The following is a 14,345-nucleotide window of genomic DNA, read 5'->3' as shown; positions in this document are numbered from 1 at the left end:
TGTAGGGAAGTGTTTGCATTAGAATCTTGGATCTGAACCTGGCATGTGGTTTTGGTTCCAGTACTAAAATTGTTTTACTTATGTCTGTTCTTGAAGGACTACAGATCTGGATGATGGAAAATAATGAGAGGAGATGATCTTTTCTTATTTTTGTGTCAGACCTCCTTTGTAATCTTCTTCCTTTCAAAATTAGTTTTTAATAACCGAAAACAACCACATGACAGTGTGTTGCCTTGTGCCTTCTCACCTGTGACCTTTATATTTATATTGAAATCTCCTCAAAACAGAGACTTTATATCGTGCCAGTTAAGGGATGAGGAAAGGAATGAAAAAAAAAAAATGAAATTTAATAAAATTTGGCAAGTACTATTTGTGGTTGAAATTCATAAGTTGCCAGTAATTGAATCTACTACATTTAAAGTCATCCATGGTATAAGGTTGTAAAGTGAGGGTGTCTGAGTTGGGCCCTAAATAGTTGCATCCCTTTTTTTTATATTATTATTTTTAGAGGGAAGGCTCCTGACATGTCTTTCATTCTCATTCAAGGTAGCTTGACTCCCCTTCTTCCTCACTGATCAATTACCTAGTAGATGATCAACTAGGTAGTTCAGTGTGTAGGGAGGATGTGGTTGGGGGGGCACTGAATCTCCAAGCCAGGGCAAACAGATACACAACCCTGGAACTTAAGGAACCACCTGGGCCATAGACTTTCCAGCTTTACAGCCTGAGCAGAGCATGTGGCATTGGCAGAATCACAGGGCATCAGCTGAAATCCCCTGGAAAATTCAAGATTCTGGAGGAGGCCTGAGTAGCAGAGCCCAGGTGAAACAGGACCAGGAGACACAAGCCTCTGAAGTGAGCACGAGAACCATATGCTGGGAACTGCACCCTCGCACATCCGCTGCTGCTGATTCTATCTATCCATCCATCCACCCTCCAACCTTCCCTCAACCCCGTCACAGCCAGACCCTCCCTCACCCATGGGCCCCACTGTGGACCATGGACAAACTTTACCCATCTGCCACCACCAATCAAACACAGGGACACAAGTGATAGTACAGGGAAATAAAGGATCTCCTTGCCATCTGGGATGAGGATCGCATCCAGCGCCAGCTCCAGATATGCTTGAAGACATCTCTAATTCAATGCCCTATCACCCAGGAGATGCAGATGAGGGGTCACAGCAGAAACTGGGCAAAATATCTCACCAAGACCAATGTGACGAAGTGATCAGTAAAGCTAGCCACACTTTATCATGCATTAGCAGGTGCATGACAAACAGGTCCAGGGAGGTGATGCTTCTCCTCTATGCAGCATCAGTCAGGTCACAGTTGGAGTACTGCATCCAGTTTCGGGCGCCAGACTTCAAAAGGGATGTGGACAACCTTGAGAGGGTTCAGAGGAGGCTTTCTTGTATGGTTAGGGGCCTGCAGGGAAAGCCCTACGAGGAGAGATTGAGGGACCTGGATCTCTTCAGCTTCCGCAAGAGAAGGCTGAGAGGTGATCTTGTGGCCACCTACAAATTAATCGAGGGGGGCAGCAAGGAGTAGGAGATACTCTGTTTACCAGGCCACCCCTTGGAATAAGTAGGAACAACAGCCACAAACTGACAGAGAGCAGATTTAGGTTAGACATCAGGAAGAACTTCTTTATGGTAAGGGTTGCCAGAATCTGGAATGAGCTTTTAAGGGAGGTGGTGCTCTCCCCTAACTTGGAGGTCTTTAGGAGGAGGCTAGACATGCAACTGGCTGGGGTCATCTAACCCCAGCCCTCTTTCCTGCCCAGAGCAGGGGGTTGGACTGTATGATCCACTGAGGCCCCTTCTGACCCAAGCATCTATGAATCTATGTGTGAATCATCTATGTTGATTGTGAGTGGGTTGGGCAATCCTAGCTTCGTCTCCCCTCTGTATTCTCCTGCCACAACTTGGATGAGAAAGAAAATGAAGGAGATCAGTGGTCTTTTTAGAGCTAGTGATTGACAAACACCACCCAGATGTAACTTGCTCAAGGTGTTAGTTTATTTTCCAAAGTAAAAGGTTACAGTAACTGTAGCCTCGCCAATTACTTCATTGGTGAAGCCCTCCCGTAACACCGAACAGTTACCTTAGCACCAGATGCTTCCTGGATACAATGTAACACTCAGCCTTCTGAGCGGTAATTATCTTGTTAGTGAGCCATGTTCCCCTTATCTCACAATGCAAGTCTTATGCCGGGACAGTCCCGGAGGCTTCCATGCTTCCCACGTCGCCACTTCCGGCCATGTTGTCCCTTTGGGGTTCAGGATCCGCGTTGGCATGGAGTCTTCTTGGCCACCCGTCGTCCTCCACCTGTGAGATGCCCCCTTCACTCTAGGATTCTTTGCCACATAGCTCTGCCAGCCTCAGCTCCCACCGCACCCACCGGAGCCACCAGAACTTCAAGGTATGTAGCTTGCCCAAACGGACTCTCCATCTAGAGTCCTGCAGTCTCAGTGCCTCTTCCTGATCACCAGGCGGGTTCCTCATATTCTTCACCGTCTGGGCTCAAAACGCTCCTCGTTTTTCTCTTTGTGCCCAAAGGCAACCAGTAAGTGCCCCGCCACCAGATGTATACAAGTCTTGGTGGGCTAATCACCCGATCCTGTCCCGGGTGTGTAATTCCCTCTGCCTGGCAGGGTGCATGGTCAGGTCAATCCTGCCTGACCTTGCCTTAGTAACTGGGCTCCTGCCTGAGCCCCTGTTACATTGATGAAGAGGAATTATAACCGTGTGCTTGACACTACAAAGTGCTCCATGGGCCAGAGGCTAGACCATCATATTCTATGAGGATCTATCCCAATTCCTTACCAAGAGCAAGGCAGATGCCCCCTCCTCCAACCCCCTACACCCACAGGACCAGACATTGGCAACTTGTAGGGGGTGCACATGCAACCCTTGACCATGGCGGTGCACTCCCTGTGACAAGGCACCACTGACACTGTCAGCGGCGTCTGCATGTGGTTGCTACTTCTCACCCCTCCCCCCACCCCCATTGCCAACACTGCCAGTGGTGTCTGTGGGCAGTCTGCGATCGCTGCTGGCCACCACCGACACTGCCGGCAGTGTCTGTGGATGGTTGCTGATCGCTGGTTGGCACTCACCACCCCCCACCACTGACAGTGCTGCAGCTGGCTGCGGCAGCTCCCCACTTGCCTCTGCCATGCTCCTGCCACCGACAGTGCTGCCACCCACAGGAGCTCGCCGTGCCCCCCATCCTCCAGGGGCACACAGCATTCATGGGACCAGAGGTGTTCCAGAGGAATCACAGTAACCCCACTGGAGAGGGAGGCTCAGGGATGCCCTGTGACACTGTTTGTCACATAGGGCCTGTGACTTCCAGGGCAAGTCCTATTGCACATCTCTAAGCCCCTCTCAGTACCAGTGCAGTTGCCCTTAGGACCTGTGTCCTCTTCTCCTGATGCTTCTTCCGATGAGGCAGGCCACGTGTGAGGATGAAGTGCAATCTGTGATGGTAAGACTTGCCCCAACTCCACGCAAACATGATGGGGACCCAAGGCCCAGGGGAAATGTGAAGCCCCTGACAGGAGAGGGGGAAGGAAGAGGCAGCAGGGGGAGCTGAAGCCGACACAGGCCACCCCCTTCATTTATTGCCCTCTTTAAGGCCATTATGTCCAAGAAGCCCACAAAGGGATTGGGGCTAGAGGGAGGAGGGCAGGGTGAGAATGCTGGGGCTTAGTGGGAGGGTGAATTGCCAGATTTCCCCTCCATCCCTATCCCCTCCCCTTCTGAAGTATGGAGCGCAGCCAAGGCACCAAGTTCCCCTCCCCTCCTGCCCTTGGGGGCTTAAGAGAGCATGTCCCATTCAGTGGGATCATAAAGCTGCCTAATTGACAAATCCTTGTCATTTCTGTCAGGGCCATGCTGCGCTCCATGAGAGAGAAGAGTCTAAGCACAGATACCCTGAGCATGTATGCATAAACAGTTTCCCCACCCTACAAAGCACTCACAGAAAGACATTGATAGCATTTATTGAGCTCAGCAGGCAAAAAGGTAATAAACAGCAGTTCTGGCAGAGAGTATCCACAAGTCAGGGATAAGAGATAGGATGCAGCTATGTCTGACAACCACTGAAGGAGTGAGAAAAAAGTGTTCACTTGTCAAAAAACAATCCCCAGACCTTCCTCTCAGCTTCCCAGTCAAGGAAAAGGGACACTGTTGAAAGGATTCTCGCATGGGAACCATTATCTCAGCTGATCAGCTCTCACTGCCAGGGTGACTTCCAGGTTCTGGACCTGGACAAGCTGGCAATTGGCCTAACAGCACGTCTTCCCCTCCCCTCTGAACTGATCCATGGGTGAAGTCCAGTGTGTATCAGCTGATTCTGATTCTCATGACGCAGGCAGTCACCATATTGACCCCTTAGGGCAACCCTCCTCCTGCTATCATGGGCCCATCCCAGGCCCAGACCTGCCCCCCACTCCAATTCCTGCAAGCTAATTAACCTCGTTCCCCCTTGTCTGCAGGCTGCACATCTGTGTGTGGAAGGCCAGCTCACGGCAGCTGACATTGTAGGTTCAGGATGGACAGCCAAACATCTGCTAAGTGAATGAAAGACATGCATATAAGTCACTGGTGAAATTAATTAGATATGTTTCAAATTGTGGCTTCATCTTCTGAGCTTAGGCCACGCGCTGTGGACTCTTGATGCCAAGGTCTGTAAGACTGACAGGAAGAGAAAGTAGGGAGATGTATGGGGGGAAATGGACAGGCTGAGGGGTACTTGCACCTGGACTGCTGAGTTACATGGCTGGAGACCTCAGGTGACCACCCAGTGTTTGGAGGAGGCACCCCGCAGTGCAGCAGAACTGAGAGAGTCACAGTGACAGGATAGGGAGTTAATGCAGAGTCTTAGACCACTTGAGGTCCACCTACAACACCCCTGACTGGCACCACTGCTAGCTCCCATGGAGAGCCTGTAGCTGTCCAGGGCAGCAGTAGTGAGACAGGCTGCTGGTTTCCTCAAGGCAAGCCCCACTCCAGGGACTCTTCTCTGGACTAACAGGAACAGGGGTCCCAAAGGGGGGACTCTGGGATGAAACCTGTGAGGGAACTCTCCCCACTATGCCCTTACTGGGAGGTGCTGGGGGCGGAGAGGGAGCCAGGACAGAAGATCTGGTGTATGGGAGCTGGTGACTTGTGGACTGTGGAGGCAGGAAGGTGTCAGGCAGGGCCTGCTCTGGGGATCAGCAGTGGGCTAGGGGAGCAGGACCTGGCTGCCTGAGATGCTGTGATGGGGCTGTCAAGGAAGCCACTCCACTTCCAGGCCCAACTCTCTACTTTGACTGGTGGCAGGTGGCAGTCTCCCCATATTTCCTTTTACAACCAGGTGACCTATCATTTGGACAAGGGGGAAGAGATTGATGTCATATATCTTGACTTTAAAAAAGCCTTCCATCTGGTATCTCATGATCATCTCTTAGCAAAACTGGCCAACTGCGGCCTCAGCTTCACCGCGATCCGCTGACTGGGGAATTGGCTCCGTGGTCGGACCCAGAGTGTGGTGGTTGATAGAAGTCAATCATCGTGGTGCACTGTGACCAGTGGGGTCCCTCAAGGCTCTGTCCTTGGGCCTATATTATTCAACATCTTCATTAATGATGTGGACATTGGCGTCAGAAGCGGACTGGCCAAGTTCGCCAATGACACCAAACTCTGGGGCAAAGCATCCACACCAGAGAACAGGAAAGCAATCCAGGCTGACCTTGACAGGCTCAGGAAATGGGCGGATGAGAACCTGATGGTGTTTAACGCCGAAAAATGCAAGGTTCTCCACCTTGGAAAGAAAAACCCGCAGCATGCTTATAGGCTTGGCAGTGCTATGCTGGCTAGCACTACGGATGAAAAATTCTTTGGTGTCATGATTGACCACAAGATGAACATGAGCCTTCAATGTGATGTTGCAGCTAGTAAAGCGAGCAAAACGCTGGCTTGCATCAAGAAATGTTGCTCAAGCAAATCCCAGGACATCATTTTCCCCTTGTACTCGGCCTTGGTGAGGCTGCAGCTGGAGTACTGCATCCAGTTTTGGGCTCCACAATTCAAAAAGGATGTGGAGAAGCTTGAGAGAGTGCAGAGGAGAGCCACACGCGTGATCAAGGGTCAGGAAAACAGACCTTATGGCGAGAGGCTGAGAGCTATGGGACTCTTCAGCCTGGAAAAGTGCAGACTCAGGGGTGATCTGGTGGCCACGTATAAGTTTATCAGGGATGCTCACCAGAATCTGAGGGAACATCTGTTCAGCAGAGTGCCCCAAGGCACAACAAGATTGAATGGTCACAAACTCCTCCATGACCGTTTCAGGTCAGACATAAGGAAGCAGTTCTTTACTGTCTGAGCCCCCAAGGTTTGGAATAGACTGCCGCCAGAGGTGGTTCAAGAACCTACTTTGAACGCCTTCAAGAGACATTTGGATGTTGATCTTGCTGGGATCCTATGACCCCTGCTGACTTCCTGCAGCTGGGGGAGGAAGCTGGACTCAAAGATCTTCTGAAGTCCCTTCCAGCCCTAATGTCTATGAATATTCCCTGGCCCCTCAGTTGGCCCCCGGCCAATCCCAAGGGGTGCAGGAGTGCTCAGAACAGGGAATTAAGCTCAGTCCACCAGGTCAGGTGGTCGCTGGGGCAGCTTCTAGCAGCAGAGCTTGGCAGCCCCAACTCATCAGCCATGCTCCCCCTTCACCCCCCAGGAGGCCTGGGAGGAACTCTTCTGCTCTCCATGGCCCTACTCCTGGCCTGTGTGCTGCTGCAAGGGAGCAGTGCAGCCTTGGTGCAAATAGGCAGCCCCCTGGGTAGGCCTGGCTGCCTGACATGAGCCCCACACACACGCACACACACACACACACACAGAGCTCAGCTGTCCAGGGTATGTATGCGCACACACATACATACTCCCCCCCCCCCTCAATGGATCAGGGACACACACACACAGAAGCCAGGCATCCGGGGGACACACACACGCACACAATGGGTGCAGGGTGTGCTGAGTGGGTGTGCATGGGGCAGCCAGTTGGCAGCTCATGGCCATGAAGGCACATGCCATGGTGAGCTGCTGCTGCATCAGGTCCAAGTGGGCAGCTGTTATGTTCCCTGCCAGCCAGTTAGGGGTGGCTCAGTCATTTGGCTTTGCTCAGGAGTCTTTGGCAGCCTGCCAAGCCCGTGGGGCATTCTGAGAGGTGTGTGAGAGTGCCCACACCCACATCTGCTGGGCTTAGGCTGTGCAGGCAGGCTCTGAGACCACCCCCCACAAAGCTCCCCCTGCACCGTCAATATGATGCAATGGGATCTGATGTGGGATCGCATAATTATGCATCTTGCCATGCATGTATGATATGGCAGAAAACATAATTGTTGGGATCCTGCATCTGATCCCATCATGCCTTTACTTTAATGTCTGTCAGGGGCCTGAGGTGACAAACTTACCTTGCCTTCTGTCTTAGGGTTGTTATATTAAAAAAAAAAAATGTCATGCAGTAAAATTCTGGCAGCACTGCTGTTGAGGGCAAAACTCCCACTGAGTTCCATGAGGCCAGGATTTTAAACATGGTCTCTGTCACTCTGGACTAATGCATATGGTGCCATAAACCCAGGGTAGATTTTTCTAGTGGCTTGAAACAACCAGGAAAATAGACAGTTCTGAAAATATTTATTAAACAAAGGTTATTTCTTTGATTTATTTATTTTTTAATTTGTACCTTCCCAGGGTGAACATTATTAAAGCCTGTGCTGTGGCTCTTCTCTTTCTGTAAGTGAATGATGTTTTTTTACATTTTGTGCTGTGAAAGAGCTATGACTTCCTTAGTAGTTTTTTGCCATGGCATAAGCCAGCCTTCATGATAATTAAAGAGAGAATATATTAGCATAAATACATATATATCTATGCCTCAGTCACTTTAAACATCTTTATAGAAAATCAGCTTAAGTGGTTCAGAGCATTGAACTCTTAATGCTGTTTTTATCCAGGATAGTACAAGAAAAATCTGCTGGGAGCACTTGGATCTGAATTTTGGTTCCTTCCTTCCTGAGACACAATCACAGTCTCCACTGCCTGTGATGGGTTTCCATGGGTTCTTTGGAATATTAAGAACCTGACACAGTTATCCCAGAAATGAAAAATGGTGGTTGGGGATTTCCATTGCACATTCTTCCTATTTATTCTCCTCAGTATCTCAGAGAACAGGTCCTAGGCTATTAATAATGCAAGCGATTCAGCACTGTAAGATGTTTCCTAACCTCAGCTGCTGTGGATATTAGTGTTTTCAAAAGGGCCTAAGGAATCTAAGATCCAATATCCCAGCCCCTGACTGACCAGTCTTATTATGGCCTCCATTACCATAGTATTTAAGCACCTTCCAGTCTTTATATGTGTTCATCTTGACAGAATCTTTCGGAGACAAAGATTCTTTTTTACTCCATTTTTGAGATAAGATGCACAGAGGGTGTGTGAGATCTTGGGAAAGACAAAGTCTATAACAGAACCAGGAATTAAGCCTGTATTTTAGGAATTTCAGGCTAGCACCTAAACCACCAAGCCATCCAGCCATCCTTTGAAAATCCCAGCCAATATTAATGTGTGATAAAAACAAGAAGGATTTTTTAATTCTTCCTTTGGGACTCAGTGAGAAACTAAAATACTGTGAGAGAGTGACTTTATTAACTGAAGCTGTTCAATCATATGCAATAATGTAGATATACATACATAGATACGTACGTATTTACATACATACATATACAGACAACCCCTGCTTAACGCTGTTTCGCTGAGAGCTATTCCACTATAATGCACATTTTACATTGATACCCAAGTTTCGCTTAGCACTCAGTGAGTTTTGTTGTAATGCTTACGGTCGCCATGTTGGCTCATCAGAAAGTTTCATTCACTTAACACTGTTTTGCTTAATGCTTGTTTTTTTGGGGAACCAATTAAGAGTGTGAAGCAGGGGTTGCCTGGATATAAGACATCCATTTTTTTTTCTGCCTAATCCTTCTTTCAGAGAGCTTTGAAGAGTACATTTGATTCACGCTATAAACTGTTTTGGATAAATCTATAAATTCAGTTGAAGCCACATGTCCTTTATCCGTAGCTAAGCTCTTTCATCAGTGGCTCTTGACAATGAATTGCTATGCAAAAGGTGACAGTCAAACTGATAAAAATCCAATTTTCTTTGTTTAACCATAAAGGGGTACATGGTGTATATTTGTTTTTTCTAGAAGCTTTGAGGCTCCTGGCAAGATTGAGAGAGAGCTACTGCTATTCAGGTCTGCAGCTTGAATCAGTTGCTGTTCATTTTTCAACCAATAAAAGCAATAGCTTTCAACAAGGGTACTCCACAAATTCATGTTAAATGATAAGTTAAACTTCACTCTATTCCATTTAAACACCAAGGCCTCTGCCTTTTTACATGTGCTGTGGGATGCAACACCAGGCACTTTAATTAGCAAGCCATGACAATTAAAAGTGCCTGTGAGTCACTTGTATCAGCATCCCAGAACATTTCCACACTGAAAAAATGGCAGCAGGGTGCTTTGAAGTAAAGCTCATTGAACATGTTTTATTTCAAAGTGCCCCACTGCCATTTTTTTCATTGCGGAGACTCATGGTGAAGCTGATGCATGTGACGCAGAAGTCTTTCCAGCACATCGTCTCTGCACACCTGTACAGGAGCCCTGAGATTTTATAGGTGTTGAAATATTATAACAAACAGAGGAAGAGGGCAGAGACTAACCTAAGGAAGACTGTGTTTTTTCCTGTCTGAAAAAATGGCAGAAATTCCTAAAGTGATATTCTTGTAGAGATTCAGACTGGCAGCTGTATCTATATGTTTGTATACACATAGGTGTTTGGGGCATGTAACCTAGCTCTTCTGCAGCTTCATTCAATGCATACAGGTAAATTGTTGCTTTCTCTAGTAATATTTCACACAAGTACCTATGTAGTGCACCAGTACAAGTAAAGTAAGCTTCTTTGTTAGCCTATAATTTTACTGAGATCTTAGTTCAAATCCTATTTTTTTTTAGGTGAAAAGAAGATGGAGAATGTAGCAAATGAGTAGAGGGAAGAACAGAGAGAAGCAAAAAAGGAATGGGAATGAATTGGTGGGGGAGGCGAAGGCAGGCAGAGACTCAGGTGGTAGAATTGTGAAAAAAACAGATAAAGGGAAAAGTAATGTTGGAAAAGCTTGAAATTTTTAGGTAACCATAAAGGGAAGAAGAAAAAAACCAAGGATGAGGCAAAAGAAGGAAAAAAAGAATGCAAACAATTTTTGTTTGTTTGTTTTGGTTGAATTCTTTTTCTTTTTGCTTTGTATTTTATTGTATAGAAGGATGCAAAATAGCATGCTGACATTGTATTTCATATGATAGGAGATACCCAAAGACAGGCATGAGCAGGATAAGTAGAATTCGGGGACTTGGTTGCAGTCTGTATTGGATCCTGCTTGGCATAAGTTTGCTCATATTGAAACAGTTTTTGCTCACTCTAAAGAATTCTGTTTGAGTTCATGAAAACAAACCAGCCATTTACCTAGCTGGCAATTGTCTATAAGCTGGAGCAGGGCAAACAGTAAAGCATGTTTTTCCATTTTGTCTAGGCTTGGTAGGCTGACCAGCTGACTAGTCAAATTATGTCGACTGATCTGAATGAGGGCTTTGTACCCACAATTTTGCAAGTGTCAGGATGTGCACACATGCACTCCCTTCACCTACTGTGCTCATACACATGCAGACCCCTTACCATACACATGGCTATATAATCCCTACCTTCCCTGCTTTAAGGGACATGCATCCTCTGCCTTTCTTCTGTGTTTCTGTAGCTTCTGGGTCCCTCTCTGCCTAGGGCCACATAAAGCTGAGGGAGCTACTTTGTGCTGCTGGAGGAGCAACTCTGGTGCTGGCGTTAATGTCTCCTGTTGGCCTTTCTCCTCAGCTGCAAGCAGCTCCAGTTAAAAGCACTGAGACTTTTAGTGGGGGTGCCCTTGAATTGGCACAGGTCACATGTGCCTAGGCCTACTGCTATGTGTATACTACACTTGCTTTGGGGAAGATGGGCCCCTCCTCTTCCTCCATGTAGTATGGTGGGATGTGGGGGGTGGACACACCTGAAAATATTTGGGTTGCTTTTTGGAACAGTTGCCAAACAGTTGATGGACAGAGCAATATTCACAATGTGGGTGTCATCAACTTCAGCACTCCAAAACTACCATTTTATTCATTCCAGCCAATGACTGTGCGACCAGAATATATTGCTGACCAGTTAAATATCATTACTAAATAGTTTCATAGTTGATAGGGTCGGAAAGGACCTGAGCATCATGTACCTCAAGAACCAAGGGAGAACTATTCCCTGCCTGAGTAGCCCCCGCCCCACTTGCTGTATACCACCTGTGTTGCTTCTCTGAGGACCAATTGCAACCAACTTGAGGTGCCTCCCTAAAGTAATGGAGAGTGAAAGAAAAAATTTTTCACAAGAAGTGTAAGTGTTTTCCCCAAGAGAAAATCGCTTGATTGTGATGCAGAATATTTGAGGAGACTTATTTAAAATGTTGACAGTGCTGGCTCTAATCAGTAGACCAAGCTGAGGCATTGGTATATTCAGAAAATTGAACTGTCTGATTAGCTGAATATTCATAGGTGTTTTAATTGGCTATTACTCTTAGCTTATAACAGACTATCACTATACTTGGCACTATTTGGAAGTCTTAACAGAGAGAGGAAGATTGAATGAGCTTACCCTTATCAGTGGGTCAGGAATGGGGCATGCTGACAGGAGAGTAGTGTTATACCAGCTTTGTGTGTAAATGGACAGCTCTGGCCTCCAAGACTTGTCAAGTCTCCAGCCCCTTTCACATGAAAAAAATTTTAGTTGTGGGGGAAAAAAATCTTCAGATGCAGCACAAGCTGTGAAGTAAAATATCCTGTAGTTTTACTGTTGAATTCAATTTTTTTATGATATACTTTTATATATGTTTCAGTAATGATGCACTGCCTGTGTTGAGGGCAGGTATCCTGTGTGAAGGTGAATCTCATGGAGCAGCAGCATTGGTTCATCTCATCACAAACAAGATAATCATGTCCTTGCTGTTTGTTGTTTTTAGGGAAGCTTATGTTAAAGAGCCCAATTGTTTTGTCCCTATCAAAGCTGTTTTTAAAAGAGCGGTATGATTGTTCAGAGCTCCAGTATGAAACTGGAGATAGGCCTGTTGGAAGTCTTTGGGTTAAGGTTAGAGGGAAGAGCAACAAGGGTGATGTTGTGGTGGGTGTCTGCTATAGACCACGAGACCAGGAAAATGAGGTAGATGAGGCTTTCTTCAGAAAACTTGTAGAAGTTTCCAGATCACAGGTCCTGGTTCTCATGGGGGACTTCAGTCACCCTGACATCTGCTGGGAGGGCAATACAGCAGTGCACAGGCAATCCAGGAAGTTTTTGGAGAGCATTGGAGACAACTTCCTGGTGCAATATTAGAGAGACCTACTAGGGGCCATGCTCTTTTTGACCTGCTGCTCACAAGCAGGGAAGAATTGGTGGGGAATGTAGAAGTGGATGGCAACATGGCTAAAGATAGCCAACATGGCTTTGTTGCAAGCAGGTCATGCCTGATCAATCACATTTCCTTCTATGATCAGGTAGCACACCACCTGGATAAGGGAGATGAGTTTGATGTCATATACTTGGATTTCAAAAAGGTCTTTAACTTGGTCTCCCATGACGTCCTCATGGTAAAATTGAGGGACTGCAGTGTTGGCAACTTAACGGTCTGCTGGCTAGGAAACTGGCTCTGAGGCAGGACCCAGGGAGTATTAATAGATGGACCTGAGTCGACATGGCACATGATGACCAGTGGCGTCCCTCAGGATTCAGTACTCGGAACAGTGCTTTTCAACAGAGGATAGTCTGTGGATACAGGCTTGCAAGGTGGGCGGATCAAAACCTGATAACATTTAATACTGAGAAATGTGAAGTGCTCCATCTGGGGAGAAATAATCTGCAACACACTTACAGGCTTGGTGGTGCTAAACTTGCTATTACCACAACTGAAAGAGACCTGGGGTTCGTAATAGACCACAGAACGAACATGAGCCACCAATGCGATGCTGTTGCCAGCATGCCAGAGTGGCAACAAGACATTGGCATGCATCTACTGATGCATATCAAGCAAGACACAAGATGTCATCCTCCTTCTCTACTTGGCTTTGGTGAAGCCGCAACTGGAGTACCGCATCCAGTTCTGGGCACCGCACTTCAAGAAGAATGTGGGAAAACTTGGGAGAGTCCAAAGGAGGGCTGTGCATATGATTAGAGGTCTGGAGAGCAGGTCATATGAGGAGCGGCTGAAAGACATGGAACTGTTCAGCCTGGAGAAGAAAAAATTTAGAGGGAACTTGGTGTACATCAGGGCCTAAGGGAGCGTCTATTCACCAAGGCACCCCAGGGGAAGATGAGGAATATCGGTCATAAATTGTTAGAAGATTGCTTTTCCTTTTTAGGACACAAGGAAAAACTTCTTCACAGTCAGGGTGTTCAGACTGTGGAATAAGCTCCCTCCAGAGGTGGTACAATCACCTACTTTGGAAATCTTCAAAAACATCTGTAGACACACCTTGCTGGGGTCATCTAACCCCAGCAATCTTTCTCGCCCAAACGCAAGTGGGCTGGACCTGATGATCTCATGAGGTCCCTTCCAGCCTCTAACATCTATGAATCAAAGTATGTTAGCAACAGGAGGAAGGTCAAGGAAAGTGTGGCTCCCTTTCTGAATAGTGACAGATCATGAAGAAAAGGCTGAAGTACTCAGTGCCTTTTTACCTCAGTCTTCACAGGTAAGGTCAGATCCCAGACTACTGCACCACGCAACAAAGTTTCAGAAGAAGATGATCAGCCCTCAGTAGTGAAAGAACAGGTTAGGAACTATTTAGAAAAGCTGAATATATACAAGTCCATGAAGCCAGATGCAATGAATCCAATGGTGTTGAAGGAGCTGGCTGATGTGATTGCAGAGCCACTGGCCATTATCTTTGAAAACTCATGACGATGGGGGAGGTCCTGGATGATTAGAAAAGGGAAAATATAGTGCCCATCCCAGCAAGGAAGGTTTAGGTTGGATATTAGGGAAAAACTTTCTCACTAGGAGGGTGGTGAAGCAATGGAACAAGTTACCTAGACAGGTTGGAGGTTTTTAAGGCCTGGCTCGACAAAGTCCTGACTAGAATGATTTAGTTGGGGATGGTCCTGCTTTGAGCAAAGGGTTGGACTGATTATCTCTTGAGGTTCCAATCCTAATTTTCTATGATTCTATGATAACGTTGATGTGGTT

General features: G+C 46.9%; 1 protein-coding gene across 4 annotated transcripts in view; it reads left to right on the top strand.

Moving 5' to 3' along the window:
* VWC2 (von Willebrand factor C domain containing 2) overlaps positions 1-14,345 on the top strand; it is a 124,406-nt gene that overhangs the window by 35,389 nt on the left and 74,672 nt on the right. The window contains exon 3 of one of the 4 annotated variants that reach the window (XM_025206113.1): positions 12,006-12,134. The exons of the other annotated variants lie outside the window; for them this stretch is intronic. Within the exon in view, the coding sequence (XP_025061898.1) occupies positions 12,006-12,028 (23 nt within the window). The 3' untranslated portion in view covers positions 12,029-12,134. Of the gene's footprint in view, positions 1-12,005; positions 12,135-14,345 lie in introns of those variants that run through there. 4 annotated transcript variants of the gene reach the window in all.

The sequence above is a fragment of the Alligator sinensis genome, unplaced genomic scaffold (assembly GCF_000455745.1).
Source record: "Alligator sinensis unplaced genomic scaffold, ASM45574v1 scaffold796_1, whole genome shotgun sequence".
NCBI classification, from domain to species: domain Eukaryota; kingdom Metazoa; phylum Chordata; order Crocodylia; family Alligatoridae; genus Alligator; species Alligator sinensis.
Note: the sequence above shows the minus strand (reverse complement) of the source record. Positions and strands in the feature narration are given on the sequence as shown.